At 39.3% G+C, this 17,871-nt stretch overlaps 1 protein-coding gene across 13 annotated transcripts in view; it reads right to left on the reverse strand.

Moving 5' to 3' along the window:
- The window catches only part of DOCK7 (dedicator of cytokinesis 7), a 199,652-nt gene that overhangs the window by 165,524 nt on the left and 16,257 nt on the right, over positions 1-17,871 (reverse strand). For all 13 annotated transcript variants that reach the window (XR_009763566.1, XM_061633258.1, XM_061633263.1 and 10 more), the window contains exon 2: positions 17,331-17,436. Coding sequence is in view for 12 of the 13 variants with exons in the window: in XM_061633258.1 (XP_061489242.1) it covers positions 17,331-17,436 (106 nt within the window). In the remaining variant the exon portion in view is untranslated. The remainder of the gene's footprint in view (positions 1-17,330; positions 17,437-17,871) is intronic.

Below are 17,871 nucleotides of genomic sequence, written 5' to 3' on the forward strand. Positions count from 1 at the left end.
AGTAATGATTTGAAATGAATGCTGATAAAAGTTAAAGAGGAAAGCACAAAAGCAGGACTACAGCTGAACGTCAAGAAGACTAAAGTAATGACAACAGAAGATTTATGTAAGTTTAAAGTTGACAATGAGGACACTGAACTTGTCAAGGATTATATCAATATCTTGGCACAGTCATTAACCAAAATGGAGACAATAGTCAAGAAATCAGAAGAAAGCTAGGACTGGGGAGGGCAGCTATGAGAGAACTAGAAAAATCAACGCATTTGAAATGTGGTGTTGGAGGAGAGCTTTGCGCATACCATGGACTGCAAAAAAGACAAATAATTGGGTGTTAGAACAAATTAAACAAGAACTATCACGAGAAGCTAAAATGATGAGACTGAGGTTATCATACTTTGGACACATAATGAGAAGACATGATTCACTAGAAAAGACCATAACGCTGGGAAAAACAGAAGGGAGTAGAAAAAGTGGAAGGCCAAACAAGAGATGAATTGATTCCATAAAGGAAGCCACAGACCTGAACCTACAAGATCTGAACGGGGTGGTTCACAACAGATGCTACTGGAGGTTGCTGATTCATAGGGTCACCATAAGTCATAATCGACTTGAAGGCACATAACAAAGGGTAGTGTTTTAAGTGTCTAGTGCTGATGTGTTCTAGGGTGAAACACATTAGCCTTGCCTGCCAGAAACAATGGATGGAGACATTAATTTCAAATTGGTGATAAGTGACATAGATTTCTTGTGGGACAGATTCTTTTGCCTTTACTCTCATTCCCAATGTAACTTATACATCTGAAATAGTAGATTCTCTTCCCTCTTCCCCCTCACATTTCCCATGTAAAAACATTGCCTCTGGCAAGAACACTCTCCCTCTCCCTCTCCAAAACATGTGATAATCATAATCAGCAGAATTCCAGCCCTGTAAATTGCTAGGTTCCATAGCTTTAAAAAGCTGGAGGGAAAGCACAAATTTGGTGTGTCATAGCAGTGTTGCAATGCAAAATGCCTACAATCCTACGAAGATCTAAGACTTCAAATTGTATGTGAAACAAACATTACTATATGTACTTACTGCCTTCAAGTCGATTCTGACTTATGGCGACCCTGTGAATAGGGTTTTCGTGAGGCTGAGAGGCAGTGACTGGCCCAAGGTCACCCAGTGAGCTTCATGGCTATGTGGGGATTAGTCCAACACCTTAACCACTACACCACGCTGACTCTCTACATTACTATATAGAAGCCAGATAAGGAAGTACACAGGCCAGGAAGAAAAGAAATGTGACAGACTCTTAAAATGAGTATAAACTGATGTGACAGGGAATGTGTTTTGTTTTTTTAAACCCCATCGTTACGAAAAGAGAGGGGAATTATGTTCTTCACAAAATAAAGTATGATTTATCAACATGCTGGTGGTCTTTGAGCCAATGTGTTTATTATTTTGCTGTTATTTGGACTATAGCATATTTTTGTTAAACACTGTTGTGAAGTGTGTGGGGATTGTTTAATTGTATATTTATTGAGATGTTCTCATTAGTTTGTTGTTTATTATTATTGTTTGGCTACTTATATACTGTGTATATTTACATGTTAAAAATAAAAATGCTACTTATTTGCTGGGAAATTGAAGATTTTTATCTAGGCCTTTTTATAAAGTGTTTGGTTCTCTTATTGTGACACATTTAAATGTTTTTTCTTTTCTTTTAATAATGTTATTTGTTATTTAATTTTGAGAATTGCATTATTGTATTTATGCTTTATGATGTGTTATATTCGTGTTTTTGTAAGCCGCCTTGAGGGCCTTTTGGCCATAAGGCGGGATATAAATTTAATAAATAATAATAATAAATAATATTATTTATCTATCAATTTGTACCACACTCTTCTTCCAAGAAAACTCAGGCTGGCATGGCATGGAATATATGCAGGATCCTACTTTACAATAAGGTAGGCAAATTGTGGTAAGCTGAGAGCAGCAGCAGTTGATGGGGCTGCTCAGCCAGTCTTCCGTCACTGCCGCTGCTGTGGCATACTAGGAGGAAAAAGGGAATAGGTGAGGCGACAGAGAGGCTGGCACAGTGCAAACACACCAGCAGAGCTAGTAAGTGTTCTGCGTATGATAATTGCAGTGGCACAGAACCTTGCAACAGACTGAGTAATTTCTGGATACTGGTCCGATAAAAGGTAACTGGTATAGTATAAAAGGTCCTGGCCTGGGATCAATTGAGTAATTGAAGTTATATTTGATGAACGAATGTCATGATAAAATGGGCAAGATAGAAGCACATGAGATGCCGTTTCAACTTCCCCCATCCCGCATGGGCATAGCCGCTCTTGTTGAGGAATTCTACGATATCTACCCTCTAGGAGAGCTGACGGAAGCACGTCAAATCTCGCCAGTGTGAATGCTTTTCTATGTCTAGCACTGGAAAGATTAGTAAAATATTGCGCAGGTACAAAACCCTTGGAGATGGAGGTAACATCAAGCCTGGATGCTGCCGATGCTAAGTGGGTTTGAAGCTCCATATCCAGTATACGTTGGGAAATAACTGATAACGCTCTAGAAAATCCCATCGTAGCAATGGTCGGGAGCAAGAAACCAAGAGTTGCAAATTTCCTGATCATAGACTTGTGCCAGTTAGATTGATATGAGTCGATCAGTACCAAGGGGGCCAATCTGACAGGAAGAAACTGTAGCTTTAGCCAGAGCTTCACTTTAAGTCTCCAAATGCGGGCCTCAATTGTAGGAAGACCAGCTTCAAGACCAGAGCCAATGTGGAGCTCCTGCCAGTATGTATCCATCATGCCAACTTTGCCACTGCTCACCCTCCCCATATCCCAGAGCAATTGCATGATTGAAATTCAGGTAAAGAGCGTCTTTCCTGGATAAGAGAGAATTCACTAATAGGCAAAAAACCTTGCAGTTTAAGAATGTACCTATAGCCAACAGATATTTCTATCTAAAAAGCAGGGAAACTGGGCAGCTATAGTGAATGCACCAGTGGAGCAGGAGACCTGACCTCCTCTCTGAGATACTGTACTGCCCTACAGATTTGTCAAAATGCAAACACAATTTGGTCTTTCACAGTCTAATCCACTTCCTGTGTAGCTTGGAAGACTTTGGTAACATGTGCCGCTGAGCATATGGTTAGTGGTGGCAACACCTGCAGTCAGCCCAAATAACAGAAACAAGACATACTATGCTGATCTTGTTTTAGCAGGGAGGAAGCAACTATATTAAAACAGTTGATATTAGCTTAGGATAGGTGAATCTGGGGGGGAGGAGCAGGGAGGAGAGGGAGGGGAGGAGATGGAAAACATTGTGAACAGTATCATTCTTTTTCACAGTTTCCCTCACCTGTTTATTCTACAGGAGGCACATGTAGCCTCCCACCCAAATTTAAACCAAACCAGCCTCTGGCCACATCCACACCAGACTGTTATTTCACTTTAGACAGTCATGGCTTCTCCAAAAGAATCCTGGGAAGTGTAGTTAGTGAAGGGTGCTGAGAGTTGCTAGGAGATGCCTTGTTCCCCTCACAGACCTTCAATCAGAGTGGCTGACTGTTAAACCACTCTGGCCACTGGAGCTCTCTCAGTGGAACAGGAGTCTCCTCTCAGCACCCTTCACAAACTACACTTCCCTGGATTCTCTGAGAAGCCATGACTGTCTCAAGTGAAATCAAAGTCTGGTGTGGGTGTGGCCCCCTGATTCGGCAAGCCCAGCAGCTGTGAGTCTGGCTTTTAGAACACTGACAGTTGGTTCATACTGAGCATGCCCGACATTATCATTGAATTCAATGCTAAATTTCTTAAATTAATTAGTTCCTTCCAGTTCAGGTGTTCCTTACGGTCAGGATCTTGTAGATCCATTTGTTACAAAAAATGTAAAAATTTTAAAAAGTAAATCAATTTGTAATAATTGTTTGAATAAAATGTACTTTTAATATACCAAATGTGATAATTTTATGCCAAACCAACTTGTACATAATTACATTTTATGTTCCTGAAGTAACAAAGTGACTTTCAATCTGTAAAAAGTGCTAATATTGCCTTTTTCAATTTTTTCCAAAAATTTACATTTTTTCTGGGGGGAAAAACAGAAAAAAAGGTTTTTTCCATGGCTTCAAAATTTCTGGAAATTTCACATCTCTAAGTAGGACTTAGATTACTATAACTGTAAATTTCTTCATCTTAATAGTTCTGTCCTTTAATTCATTCTTTGACATTAGTCGCTGCTTTGTCATGTGACTCCAACAATACCCATTTTTAAAAACTATTCTGTCAATAGATCATGGGAAACAGTTATAGCATCAATTATGTCTAACTATTTCTGGTCTTTGTGATCAGCGATAGGCACAGCAACAACATTTTATCTTTACAAATATTATTCAAGTAGGATCAAAGTTTGGACATCATTATGATCCTTGCTATGGAGAGTGTAGAGTAGCTTGTTATTTTGCAAGTAAGATGCTGTTTTTGTTGGAAGTGGGGCAAGAGCAACTCCTGTTTTGTTCTTTTGTTTAAGCTCCAGAAGGAAGATAGAGCTAGGGTCCTCCAGATGGATAGGCTTTGTTTACATTTTACCTGTGATGCTCTGACTGACTTCCTTCTGTCACTGGACTGTGACGCGTTTAGGGAAGCTTACCTGCCCCTCCTCCTTCTGCCCTTTCCATTCCTTTGTTCTCCGGCTGACCAGGAGAGAGGAGACTCCCTTTGTCTCTGCTCTCTCCAAGCATGAGGCTAATCCCTGCCACACCTGGGCGTTACGCCTCCAACTTAGCTAGTTAGTTAGAACTAGGTATGCCTTTTCTATCTACTATGTATTTCTCTAAATAAAGTAGCTTTTCTTATTTTACTGAGTCTCAAGTCTCAGTGATGCTGATGCAGTGTAAAAGCCTGCTTTCTAAGGCAAATGCACGCACATGCTGGCATACTCGCATTTCAACATCTGCTGTTACTCTCTGCTGCTTTGGTGCCGCTTTTAAACAAAATTAAGCAACACAACTACACACAGCACAACAGTTTTAAACACACATATTGCTATTTATAGGGATGTTTCAACCAATTTTTGTTTTAATTTTGTGCAATACCATTAAATGCTTAGAGTTTCTAACCATATGACGCCAGTACATGGTTAAACATTCCAGCCCAACTCAAGAAAGTTTCAGGAATCATGGGGGGGGGGAGGTGCCAGCTTGCCAGTATGAAAATGAAATGGACTGCTTTCAAGTCAATTCCAACTTATGGCGACCTTATGAATAGGGTTTTCATGGTAAACAGTATTCAGAGGGAGTTTACCATTGCCTTCCTCTGAGGCTGAGAGGCAGTGACTGGCCCAAGGTCACCCAGTGAGCTTCATGGCTGTGTGGGGATTTGAACCCTGATCTCCCAGGTCGTAGTCCAACACTCTAACCACTACACCGCACTGGCTACAATTAGGCAAATTGGTAAGCCACAGGTTTAGTCACTCTGTCATAAAATGCTGCAAAGCCTCATGCAGCTCTATCAGCTTGAATCCCAGTAAACACCTTATATTACAAAGAGCAGGACACAACTCTGTTTTAATTATAAGTTTAAACACAATGTAGGCTTAACATTGGAGCCTAGAAAGCTTAACTCTCCTTTCTGGTTTAAATGTCAGAAAGTTTTTCTGCATAACATCTCTAGGGAGAAACTGGATTAGTTGGAACTCTTTGTACTGTTGTATTTATGAATGCAATAGTAAAATTAACTAGTCAAGGTGTAGTCACTACAAGGTGAAGAAGAAGAACTGTAAAATACAGAAGCAATGGCCATCAAGTTTGGAAATCTGCTAAGCTCCTAAGGCTGAAATCCTACACCTGCTTACCTGGCAGTAAGTCTTACTGAACTAAATAGTACTTGCTTCAAAGCAGACAAGTATAGGATTGTAAAATACTTTGAAGAAAAGGGGCAGTTGTATCAAATACAACTGTACAATAATCTAGCACTGGAGGTCAAGCTGACAGTCAAGATCATGTTGAACTTTAACTCGCAACTGACTTCAGCTTACTTTTTCTACAGATGTATTAGGCAACAAGCAACAGTGGCCGGTCTGGTGAGGCACAGCCATGGAGTCACTCTCCTGACACCAACATCAATACAGCTTACCTGGCTGGGGCAGTGGCAAGGTCAGGACTGTGTGGGCGCACCAGTGGGAGCACCAGATTTACTCTACCACACTACACCAACTACTGGCAACAGTGCAAGGCCACGTTTAATAGTATGATTTTCTATAGCTGTATTAAAATAGCTGGGAAATAGTTCCATCAGCACCACCCCCACAACAAAGAGCCACAAATTATTACTATAATGCCTTCGGCATTTCCAGTAATAAATAAATATTCTGCCTTCTTCAGTAGATCACATCTCTTATAAGGGAATAGCCATCCTAAAGATATACATTCATTATATCTATATAAATGTGCACACAGCCCTTAACTAAAGTAAGATACCAGTTTGATAGATTGAGTTTATATAAACCATTACCCTTCAGCCTGCTCTGCTGGTGAGAGGGCACAGGTGGAGTTAAAGTTGTCAGTGCTTGTATTATAAAACCCTATCTCAAATGTTTATAACTGGACCGTTACAAGGACACTCAAGCGTTTTGTCTTTAAGGCTCTGTTATTCTTCACTGTTATGTCCCCTTTCTAGCTTGAAAATAAAACTCCGCTTCCTATCGACTTTGTCCTTCCCTGGATGTCAAACACAGTATTTTGCGGTATTTTAGTGCTTCTCTCAGCCAGCCAACGCTTGTTTCTATTTGCCCTCCTACCTGCATCTCTGCAATATCACCTGCTACAACATGAGCAATGTGTTAGCTAAGCATGTCTATCTGTTATTCCATCCATACAACACTGTTGTATTTCCTAGTGCCATTTCATTTTTAAAGTGTCTTGGAATTTGATGCACGAGCTATTTTGTCAAGACAGGACCAAATATGCTGCAAGTGATCAAAAGAACAAGCCTAGTTTTAAGAGCCTTTGTTCTAAGTGCATCTCAAATGCTCTAATATGAGTAGGGAAAAAATGTTCTGCATTCTATTTTAATTTACTTTTATTCTGCATGTCCATTCCTAACAGAATTGTGCAATGACTATCAGCTTGTAACACATTTAAAGAAACTGGCTAATCTAATACAAAATATTGCCATACAGTGTAAACTTCTATATGTGTAAGCCTCATTGAGTTCAACTGGATTTATTAACAGGATTGCAGCCTTAATCTTGTGTATATGTCCAGAGTTGCTAGGAGACGCCCTGTTCCCCTCACAGACCTTCAATCAGAGTGGCTGACTGTTAAACCAGTCTGGCCACTGGAGCTTTCTCAGTGGAACAGGAGTCTCCTCTCAGCACCCTTCACAAACCACACTTACCAGGATTCTCTGAGAGAAGCCATGACTGTCTCAAGTGAAATCAAAGTCTGGTGTAGGTGTGGCCCCCTGATTTGGCAAGCCAAACAGCTGTGAGTCTGGCTTTTAGAATTCTGACAGTTGGTTCTTACTGAGCATGCCCCGCGTTATCATAGGTTGCCAGCCAAAATTTATTAAATTAATTAAAAATCAGCCAGGCATTTTTTTAACTTTTAAACTGCAGAAGATGAAGGTCAGAGTATGGGGCAAGGTCAGTATTAGTATTGCAGGTACTCTGTGAATATGGCTGATTTTTAATGAATTTCAACAGATTATGAGAACTCTCAGAGAAAAAAGTCCAAAAGGGCTCTGGGGTTTTTCTCTCTCTTTTTAGACTTTGAACTCTTGATTCTCTCTGTTTTGTGTATCGCCATGAAAATTTAGAGGGTTAGAGCAAGCGTTTCTGAGTTCAGAACTATAAGTTTTGTAAGGTTTTGTTTTGACATGAGCTTATGGGAAGCATCAGAATGGTATGGGGTGTATTTTCAATTTAACATTGTGGAATGTGAAAAACCCACGCTGGCTATTGTATACAGCCACTCTCGTGGTGTATAATATCATATTAAAAATATATATGTCATCAAAAATGTAAATATCTTTAAACAGTATATATGAACATGAGGAACTGTCTGAAACAGAATTCGGCCAAGAGTCTCCATTTTAGCCCACTACGCTAAATGCCAGCAGGTCTCTAAAGCGTCAGGAAAAAGTCTTTCCTCACTCTGCAACCACATACCCTTTAACTGGAGATGCCAGGGATTAAACAGCTAATTGTGAAAGTACATATGTGTGTGCTTGCACATACAAAAGTCCTGTACTGACACAGAACCAGAACAGAGACTAGGAGTTAAAATCTTTATATTTACCAATGGCTATCGAATCCTTTAAATCATGTTTCATTCTCTATAAAAGAACAATAGCAAACATGCCAGTCAAGGAAAATCAACTAAAATGGGTGCTTGACCTACTTGGCTCAATCAATAAAATAGTATTTGTACTACCAAGCACGGGGCAGAGAGAGAAAAATCTAAGGCATTAGGTAAAGCAGATCAAAGTCTGCTCTACTATATTCTAAGACAGAAAAGGTCCTTAAGTAGCCAAGACAGACAGTAAATTTAACCCCGCAGGCAAACCATATTTCAGATGTTTGAGTGATTGTGTAGCGAAGGACTGAAGAAGACCCATATCTGTATTATCAGCATAACAGAGATAAATTTAAGATATGCAGGTTTTGCTTCCAATTGGGAAAAGATGTACCCTTAAATCTCTCCCTGGTAAAGACACAGGAGTTACTGTCAAGAAAGGAAATTGGCAACTGGTAAGAACTACACCATATGCAATCCATTCAGTGGAGCTGTGAGAAAAACACAGGAGAAAACGTTAACAACCATTTCTAATATACAGGAGAATGTTCGTAGGTGTAGTGGGATTTCCTGGTGCTTTCATAAATGATGCCAAGAACACCATGTACCTCAGGCTGTTTCTAAGAAAAACAAAACAAAATGACAATGGGGGAATATGGTAAATGTAACTTGACAAATATCCATTTTCCCACCAAATGGCAGGCTCTAGAATTCACGGCCTTTAATAGAAATAATTTGTTCTTAAAGACATACATTCTCAGGTGCTACATTACATTACATTTTTCTAAAGAGCAATAACAGCATCTAGGTTCTTCCACTGAAGCCCTGGCCTTGCTTGCACTAAAACAGTAGGACAGGTAAAGAGGGTAAGTAGAGTGTGCAACTTTATATTTATTAGTTTCCTCAAAAAAATTAACTTACGCAACATACAGATTAAAATATAATAAATACAGTAAAATTCAACATTATAATCCTAAACAATATAAACAATACAACCCAAGAAGAAAAAACAAATAATTTCATTAATGATTTGGAACAAATGCTGATGAAAGTTAAAGAGGAAAGCACAAAAGCAGGACTACAGCTGAACGTCAAGAAGACTAAAGTAATGACAACAGAAGATTTATACAACTTTACAGTTGACAATGAAGACACTGAACTTGTCAAGGATTATCAATACCTTGGCACAGTCATTAACCAAAATGGAGACAATAGTCAAGAAATCAGAAGAAGGCTAGGCTGGGGAGGGCGGCTATGACAGAACTAGAAAAGGTCCTCAAATGCAAAGATGTATCACTGAACACCAAAGTCAGGATCATTCAGACCATGGTATTCCTGATTTCTATGTATGGATGTGAAAGTTGGACAGTAAAAAAAGCGGATAAGAGAAAAATCAACTTATTTGAAATGTGGTGCTGGAGGAGAGCTTTGCGCATACCATGGACTGCAAAAAAGACAAATAATTGGGTGTTAGAACAAATTAAACAACAACTATCACGAGAAGCTAAAATGTTGAAACTGAGGTTATCATACTTTGGACACATAACGAGAAGACATGATTCACTAGAAAAGACCATAATGCTGGGAAAAACAGAAGGGAGTAGAAAAAGAGGAAGGCCAAACAAGCGATGGATTGATTCCATAAAGGAAGCCACAGACCTGAACTTACAAGATCTGAACAGGGTGGTTCATGACAGATGCTCTTGGAGGTCGCTGATTCATAGGGTCGCCATAAGTTGTAGTAGACTTGGAGGCACATAACAACAACAACAACAACAAATCATTTCACACATAGAAAGAGCCAAAAACCACCACAAAACTAAAAGCCACCGATTCACCATCAGACAATAATGTTAGAAAATTTCAGCCCAGGATGTTGAAACTGTTTCTTCACATCTCCATATGCATTTCTGAAAGGAGGACAGCAATAGAACCAGGCAAGTGGCAGACAGAGCAGGATTCCCCAATCTGGTGCCCCAGATTTTCAGACTGCAACTCTCATCAACTCAGCCCACTGACCGTGTTGACTGGGGATGATAACAGCTGAAGTCCAGGTTGGGAAAGACTGAGACAGAGTGTTGAAGCTCAACAGAAGAGAAAGCTCAGGTTTGCATCCCCACATGTCCATGACACACACTAGATGATTCTGCACCATTCACTGTCTGGATGGTAAAACATGGGAGATAGCATGGAATAAAAATGTAACCAGTTATCATCGTCTCTGGACTTATCAGGAGTCTGCCAACTGAACAAGTCAAGGAAGCATGGATCAGAACCTAAAAGACTCCAATTCACTGTGATCACAGAGCACTTTAATTTTGTTTCTGAGAATCCAACGCTGATGAGAAAAAGTTGTCACACTTCCAAAATTCTGGAGCTTCCCCCCCCCCCCGGAACGTGAAATGTCAAGCAAGGCACAGAGGCAGGCAGCCGTGGAGGAAATACCTGCTGTTGAAGCTGGAAGGAAACTTAGTATGGAGAAAGGAAAATGTGCCTGTTATTGACGACATTTTTCTCCAGTACCTCAGGAATGAGGATGCTTACCTAAAGGTGAACTTAACTGACCTGTTTTATACAATGCACATACAATGAAGATGTAGCTAAACTGCCTAGATTAAATATGTAGATTGGTTACATCATATATTGACTTATCTTTCAGCACTGTTCAGAATGATTATACAAAATGCTGCTCAAGGTGTACTCATAAGAAGCAAGTTTGCTTTTATACTATAGCTATCCTATTCAGATGCGTCTAAGGTGAGCAATAAAACCATTTTACATCGGTGCTAAAAGATCTAGTTCTGATTAGGGCCTTTTAAACACTTTCATAGTAATGCTGATACCTTTTTCTTTTCTTTTTTTAAAACAGTGTGTCTATGCCTTTAACAGATGTACAACAGGCAGAAATTCACCAGGTGGAGCTTTCCCTGTAATGGCAATACAATGGTAATGCTCAATTTCTATTTTCAGTGCGGCTGTTAAGGGCAAAGGAGCCCTGCCACAAACAAAAAAGATAACACTGGAAATCTTCCATTAAAGAGACCAATTACACACAACAGACAACATTCTTTACTAATGTGAGAGCTTTTATCTCTGTTCTCTCTTCTGCCTCTTCCTTTTCAGTACAAAGAGGAAGCATAACCCCCTAAACATTAGAGCAAGGAATTGCAGTATGTGTATAGCACCAAAAAAGGGTTGTCAATTTTTCAGCCAGTCACTGTAGCTTTGCCTTTATCAGCAAGGCGATATGGAAGACATTGTCAGGCAACAATACTTATCTGTATGCTGTGAAAAGCTTTGCCTGCAGATTTCTGCACATGAAGCTACTATTAAAAGCACAAGAGAAAGACAGGCTGTTCCCCTCACTCCCACTCAACTGGCAAACCTACCAAAGTTTAATTAGCGTGTAAGAGAACAGAATAGATATAACATTAGTCAGTCCTCCACTTAAAAGAGCCAGTGTGGTGTAGTAGTTAGAGAGTTGGACTGGGACTTGGGTTCAAATCCCCACTCATCCATGAAGCTCACTGGGTGACCTTGGGCCAATCACTGCCTCTCAGCCTAACCTACCTCACAGGGTTGTTTTGAGGATAAAATGGAGAGAGGAAAACCATGTACACCACTTTCAGCTCCTTGGAGGAAAGGTAGTATATAAATATTTATTATTATTATTATTATTATTATTAGGCACATGCAAAGTTAGGTCTTGCATAGTCTCATCAAAAACTCCATTGAATGTAATAGGTCATGAGATATAGCTATCATGCAGCCCAATTCTATGCATGCTTGCCCAGAAATAAACTCTATGGAGTACTCCGAAAAAAGGTGTGCTGCATTAACGTCTAGTTCTCATTAAGATCAGAAACCTGTGTATGGCCTGTACCACTTCACACTACAGTTAGAGGTTCACATGATGGAATGCTGTCCCACAAAACCTGGAAACCAGCATGTCAGAAAGAAGCTCTCTCCATGACTTTCAAGTTTTCAACATGGAGAAATGTTTCATAAGGAAGAGCATTCCATCAGATCCAATCCTACCACCACCTAAAATCTGTAGTAGTACAGCCCTGACACAGGAATACCATCTTGGTGAGAATTATTAAGCCACATTTTCCAGCAGGAAAAATTCTAACACTTTACTCTGATTTCTAAATATGAAAAGTATTATCCTTTTTAGCTTCCAAACACAATTTTCTTCTTTTTAACCTGTTAGTACAAAAATCATTCTTCCTAACCCTTCTTTTCTCCCCCTCTCTCTTGTTAAAAAGGGAAGGAATATTCAAGAAAAGTTCATGAAAACCGAAATAAAGGTTTTCATTTTTTTACATGACTTAAATTTTTTCACCAAAGTTTCAATAAAACAGTAATTTTTTCCTCTTTTAATATTATCATCATGGCAGCCAGCAGGATTAAAGTCATTGCAAGATCTCCATAAAGTTGCCAGATATTATTTGTTGGCTCTGCTCTTATGCCTTTAAACTTAGATCTATTTATATACTTGTGAATAGGCATCCTTGCAAACAAACAGAAAAACATGTAGCAATATGAGGAAAATGAAAATTGGAAACTCATGTGTCATTAACAAAAATGCAGTTCCTTCTCTATCATTTTATGTAGAGCAAAAACAGAAGTAACAATGAAAAAATTTTGTTGTTCTTCTGCTGCACAGAGCTCTCAACTACACTGAAGCTTGCCAATCTTCAGTTATGTGTGTTCCTGCAATTATTGTGCTATTTCACCTATTCCAATACTAATTATTGTTAAATGATTGTGCTAGATTTGGGGAAGTGTTCAGTCTTTCAAGATCCCCAACACTCTCTGTGTTGCCAGCTCATTTGCAAACAGGGCTGCCAACGTTTCAACCAGCCATTCTGGCTGTGCCTTTAAAAGCATTATCGTTTATTAAAGGCATTATCATTCATTAAAAGCAGCTCAACCTGCAAAGATTCACAGCTGATTATGTTTATACCCATGGCATATAAAGTTTTACCTGCTCATTTCGGTAGATCGAGCTGTTGTTGAAAGCACTAAAGCAGAGCAGATTTTTTTTCTGGTCACTTAGCAGAAATATAGATAGTGTACCACAGCTAATGTTTACAATGCAGTAACATGCATTGTTTCAGCCATACCATGCTGCACATACTTGCTCATCAATGGCAAGCAACAACTGCCTCCTTGTAAGTGGGCTGCACCTTACCTTTTGGACTGACACTATCCCAGTGCCCTATCCCTTAAAGTATGACAGCGTGACAACACGAATTGCCATCCACTGCAGTTTCCTGGTAACAGCAATCTTCTTCTCCCTTTTGCCCTTTAAAAGAACGAGCCACATATGCATCCCACCTCCCCTGCAGGATAGAAATTGATTACACTGCAGGCCTATGCCAGATATCCTCAGATAGCATAAGGTGCTGGGACAACATTAATGAATGCAATGGACAGCAGAATGGATGCACAAAAAGTGGCTAGAGGTAGGTGGTAGAAAGCAGACGAAAGAAGCCTGGGGTAGAAGATTATGTAGATGAGGGTTGGGAGATTTGGGAATTTCTGTTTAAAAGTGACAGATAGAACAGGCATGTTAGCATTATTCAGAATCTGCTCCAATTTATGTCTTCCACTGAAGCCCTTCTTCTCTGGGTACACGCATCATCAGAGATAAGGCAACTAACCGATAAGCAAGCCGGTTTTCATACATGCTGTCTCAGTTGTGAAATGCCCTCCTCTTGGTGCCCATCTTATTATCTTTTAGGCACCAGATGAAGATGTTTCTATTTTCTCAGGCATTTTAATAACTGTATATTTTATTAAGCATTAGCCATTTTTGTGAACATTCCACTCTACTTTGGGGGTCTGTTTTAATGTTTTACTGTTTACACGAGCCTTCCCCCATCTGGGTCCCTCCAGACATTTGGGGCTACCACTCCCATCATCCCTTACCATTGACCATGTCAGCTGGGGCTAATGCGAGTTGGGAGGCCAAAACATCTGGAGGGTTCCAGGTTGCGGAAGGTTGGTTTACTTGTTTTTAAGAAGTAGGCTGTAAATCATAAAGCTGGCGGTGGAATTATGAAGGACCATCTACAAATATCCTAAATAAATAAATAAATTTTATTGCAAGGATACATCAGTGATCGTGACATGCTGTTCACTCTTCTTTGGAGGTGTGCAGTATTTTAAATATGCAGGATTATTATTACATGAGCTTCACGGAATGGACTGGAGAGTATTCAGACTATACACTGTTGGACAGCATGCAACAACATGCAACCTAACATTTTGTTTAGAGAGTCTCAGTACACACATTCACTATCAGGGTGAATTTACACAGCCAGTTATGTTAGGGTAATGGTGCCAGATGAAAAACTAATTTCTATTTCTTTTTAAGCAAGGAGTGGGCCCTTCTGTGCCTGGCGAACCATTTATCACTGACCCATGAAAGCCCCATACATTTTCAACTGGAGCATCTTATCAAACAGGAGCAGTTATGCTCTGATTTCATTTACAAAAATTATGACTATTTACAAATGTTGCACTAGACTTGTGCACAAGCAAAGAGACTTAGCAAAGTTGATCTCAATCAGGAAATATCCAAATACATATTTGTCTACTATGTTGCAAGCCCAGAAATCTAGATACCATTCCTGCTTCTGCCAATAACCTTCTGCCAACTACTCTTTTTCTCAAGAGGACGATCTCACAACCGATGCAAGCACAGTATATACAAGAAATCCATTTCTCCTAGTAGTAGACCAGATGATCATTAAGAGATAATTGTTTATTTGAAGGCACATGATGTTTGAAGATATGTGCAGGAAGATGGGAGGCTTATTGTGCAGACACATTCAAACAAGCAACGATCAGCATATACATCTCGCACTATATCAGATGTCTTGCTCAGTGTTTGAACTGGGTCTTAAAACACCAAATTGCAGAGAACTAAGATAAATGAATTTAGAATGGCACCAGAAGTAAATCTTTTTATCAATGAATACTATAGAATCAGTTTGCCTGACAGTTACCTTATGCCCTGTGATTCTGACTTCTTTTTACATCCCAATTTAATCTGAGTACAGGCTTTGAACCTTAATTATTTAATTAATTCATGACTGTTCAGTCTGCACAGGCTGAATGTCTAGGGATGTGATCTGGCTTGCAAACTTAGTAGGCAACCGGGTCTCAAAGTCTCATTCAGTCAACTGATCGTTTTTCTATCAATATATCTGGAGGAACTGTATTGGAAGGAGAGTGGATATTTTTTCTAGACAGTACCACAAGATGGCAGAATGAATTCTTACCAGCCCTCTTGATAAATCTTGCTCTAATTCTAGTGCCCCATCGGGCAATGGCAAAAGCTCAAAGAAATGTCTCAGAAATGAAAGGAAAGAGTAAGAGTCGTTGACCTTTTCATATTTAAATGAAACAAGATTTAACAAATGCACTACCTTTTATTTAATTTCAGCATGACTTTTACATTAACTGTCAGGTGATTTGCAGTCTTCCACATCATTGCATAGTCAGATAATTCCTTAGAGTTACTGCCCTGTCATAGATTGTATGAACTGAGAATGAATACACAACACTATTCGCACTAATTAAAGGTATTCCGTGTGGGCAGGAAACTAGCTGCAACTCATAACCCTTATGCTGCAGCCCTCCCACCAACTTCAGTGGGAATACTTTTCAGTGGGAGTATTCAAGATGTGAACTATAACCTGTAACAGCTTGGGATGCATTTAACATCACTGTTTTCCATTCTCCTAAATTCTCCTTGGCTCTCTCTTAATATTTCTTGCTGAAATTCTCAGTGAGAAATGTCAGGAATACACAGTAGCTATTTCCTCCTGTTAATTTTATGAAGATTTGAAGCAGCAAACTGATACTGCCACCATTCCAGAAACTAATTCCATTATCTTGAATATGCAGCTATCACTAATGAGTTTCAAAGATACATCTTCAACACTGTCTGACAGCCAATCTTGTTTCATCTAAAGTTAGATCAGACCAGACTGAAGAATCAATTGCTTGTTTTTAATATTTTACATTAATAATATCCAAAAGACATAGATGTACTGGAAATCTGTGTAGGGATAATTATACAAACGTTTCCAATATCTTAAATCATCAGTATTGTATTGCTAAATTCGCAATCACAAAGCACTAACCTATTTAAGAGTGGCTTCCAAAACTATGAGTGAGGAAACCTCTTCTTCTTTTACCAGCTCCTTCTTCCGATGGCAGCCCCTCCAGCATTCCAAAAATCATCTCCTAAAGGTCAGGAAACCCTTGGGAAATGCCTAGAAATAGGCACAGGGGCTGCAATCGGAGGAGGGAATAATTCAGGGAAGCTTCCTTGTGTATGTACAAGGAAAATTTGGATGCCACTCTTTACACATAGCTCTTAACGTCTTCACAAAGAGAACTAGACCTGGTAGGTTTAGTATCCTGGATGGTATCCAACTCTACAACCAGGAAAATCTCACATCCTACTGTGCATTTATAAGCTAGATCAGCCTTTAGATATGTAGCTGTCTCTGGGTAAAAATCCATAGTTACGCTGCTGTTCTCAGCTACTCTGAAATGGAAATGGACTGCCTTCCAGTCGATTCTGACACTACATAGTCGAAATCTGGCACAAGAATTCACACAACCCAATCTCTCTTGTGCAGACATACATGCTGGCACCTTAATTTCCTAAACATGCCTGTTACCTTTAAAGACCAATTCTCAATTTTTGCCCTTGGGTACAGATATGCCCCTTTAAAATACTAAAAAAAAGAGCAAACCTAGTTGCCACCCAAATACAGCAAAGAGGTATGCCCTCATTTTTACATGCATGCCTTTCACACTTAAGGAGAGACTCATGGGTTTTATACTTGGGTATCCACACATCCAGCATCCATGTCGAAGAATGCAATTCATAAACAAGCACGCATACTTACTCTTACATTTTAGAAAGCCAGCTTAAAGCAGTTTGTGATCCGCACAAATACAGTGATAAATTCACTGATAAATATATTTTTAAAAATTACTTACAGTTGTATGATGGGAAATGCTGCCCCCAATATTAAGGTTCTTGAGAAGTTGCGGCGATCCACCATATTGTCCTGAAATCTGCTTCCGAACTTCAGCTGCCACAGTTCTAGAATGAGAAAAGTTCTTTTATTCAGTTATACAATGTGCTGGCTGCTTTCAGTGATGGCATAAAAAAAAATCTGTCAGCTGCATTCAACCACGTGGCCTGTGTATGTGTTTATTTGTACATATGCATCCAACATGCAAGTCAAATTCCATATTTATTTTTTGTTAACATTCTTAATTTTAAAACTTTGACAGAGTGGATTATCAACTGACTTACAGGAACCTGCATCATGTCCTAACAACTGAGTTTATTAAAAAAAAAGCAAAGGAAAAAGAGTACTGAAGAAAATTAGAAAGAAAGAAGGAATGGGGAGAACAGATCTAGAAGAAAAAGTTCCACTATATCTACAAAAATTAATTAGGGTGTTGTTTCATATTAAATAAAAGAACAGCCAATTTTTCTTTGGTCTGCTTTAAAAAAAATAAACAAAGAGTA

Source organism: Rhineura floridana, chromosome 6 (assembly GCF_030035675.1).
Source record: "Rhineura floridana isolate rRhiFlo1 chromosome 6, rRhiFlo1.hap2, whole genome shotgun sequence".
NCBI classification, from domain to species: domain Eukaryota; kingdom Metazoa; phylum Chordata; class Lepidosauria; order Squamata; family Rhineuridae; genus Rhineura; species Rhineura floridana.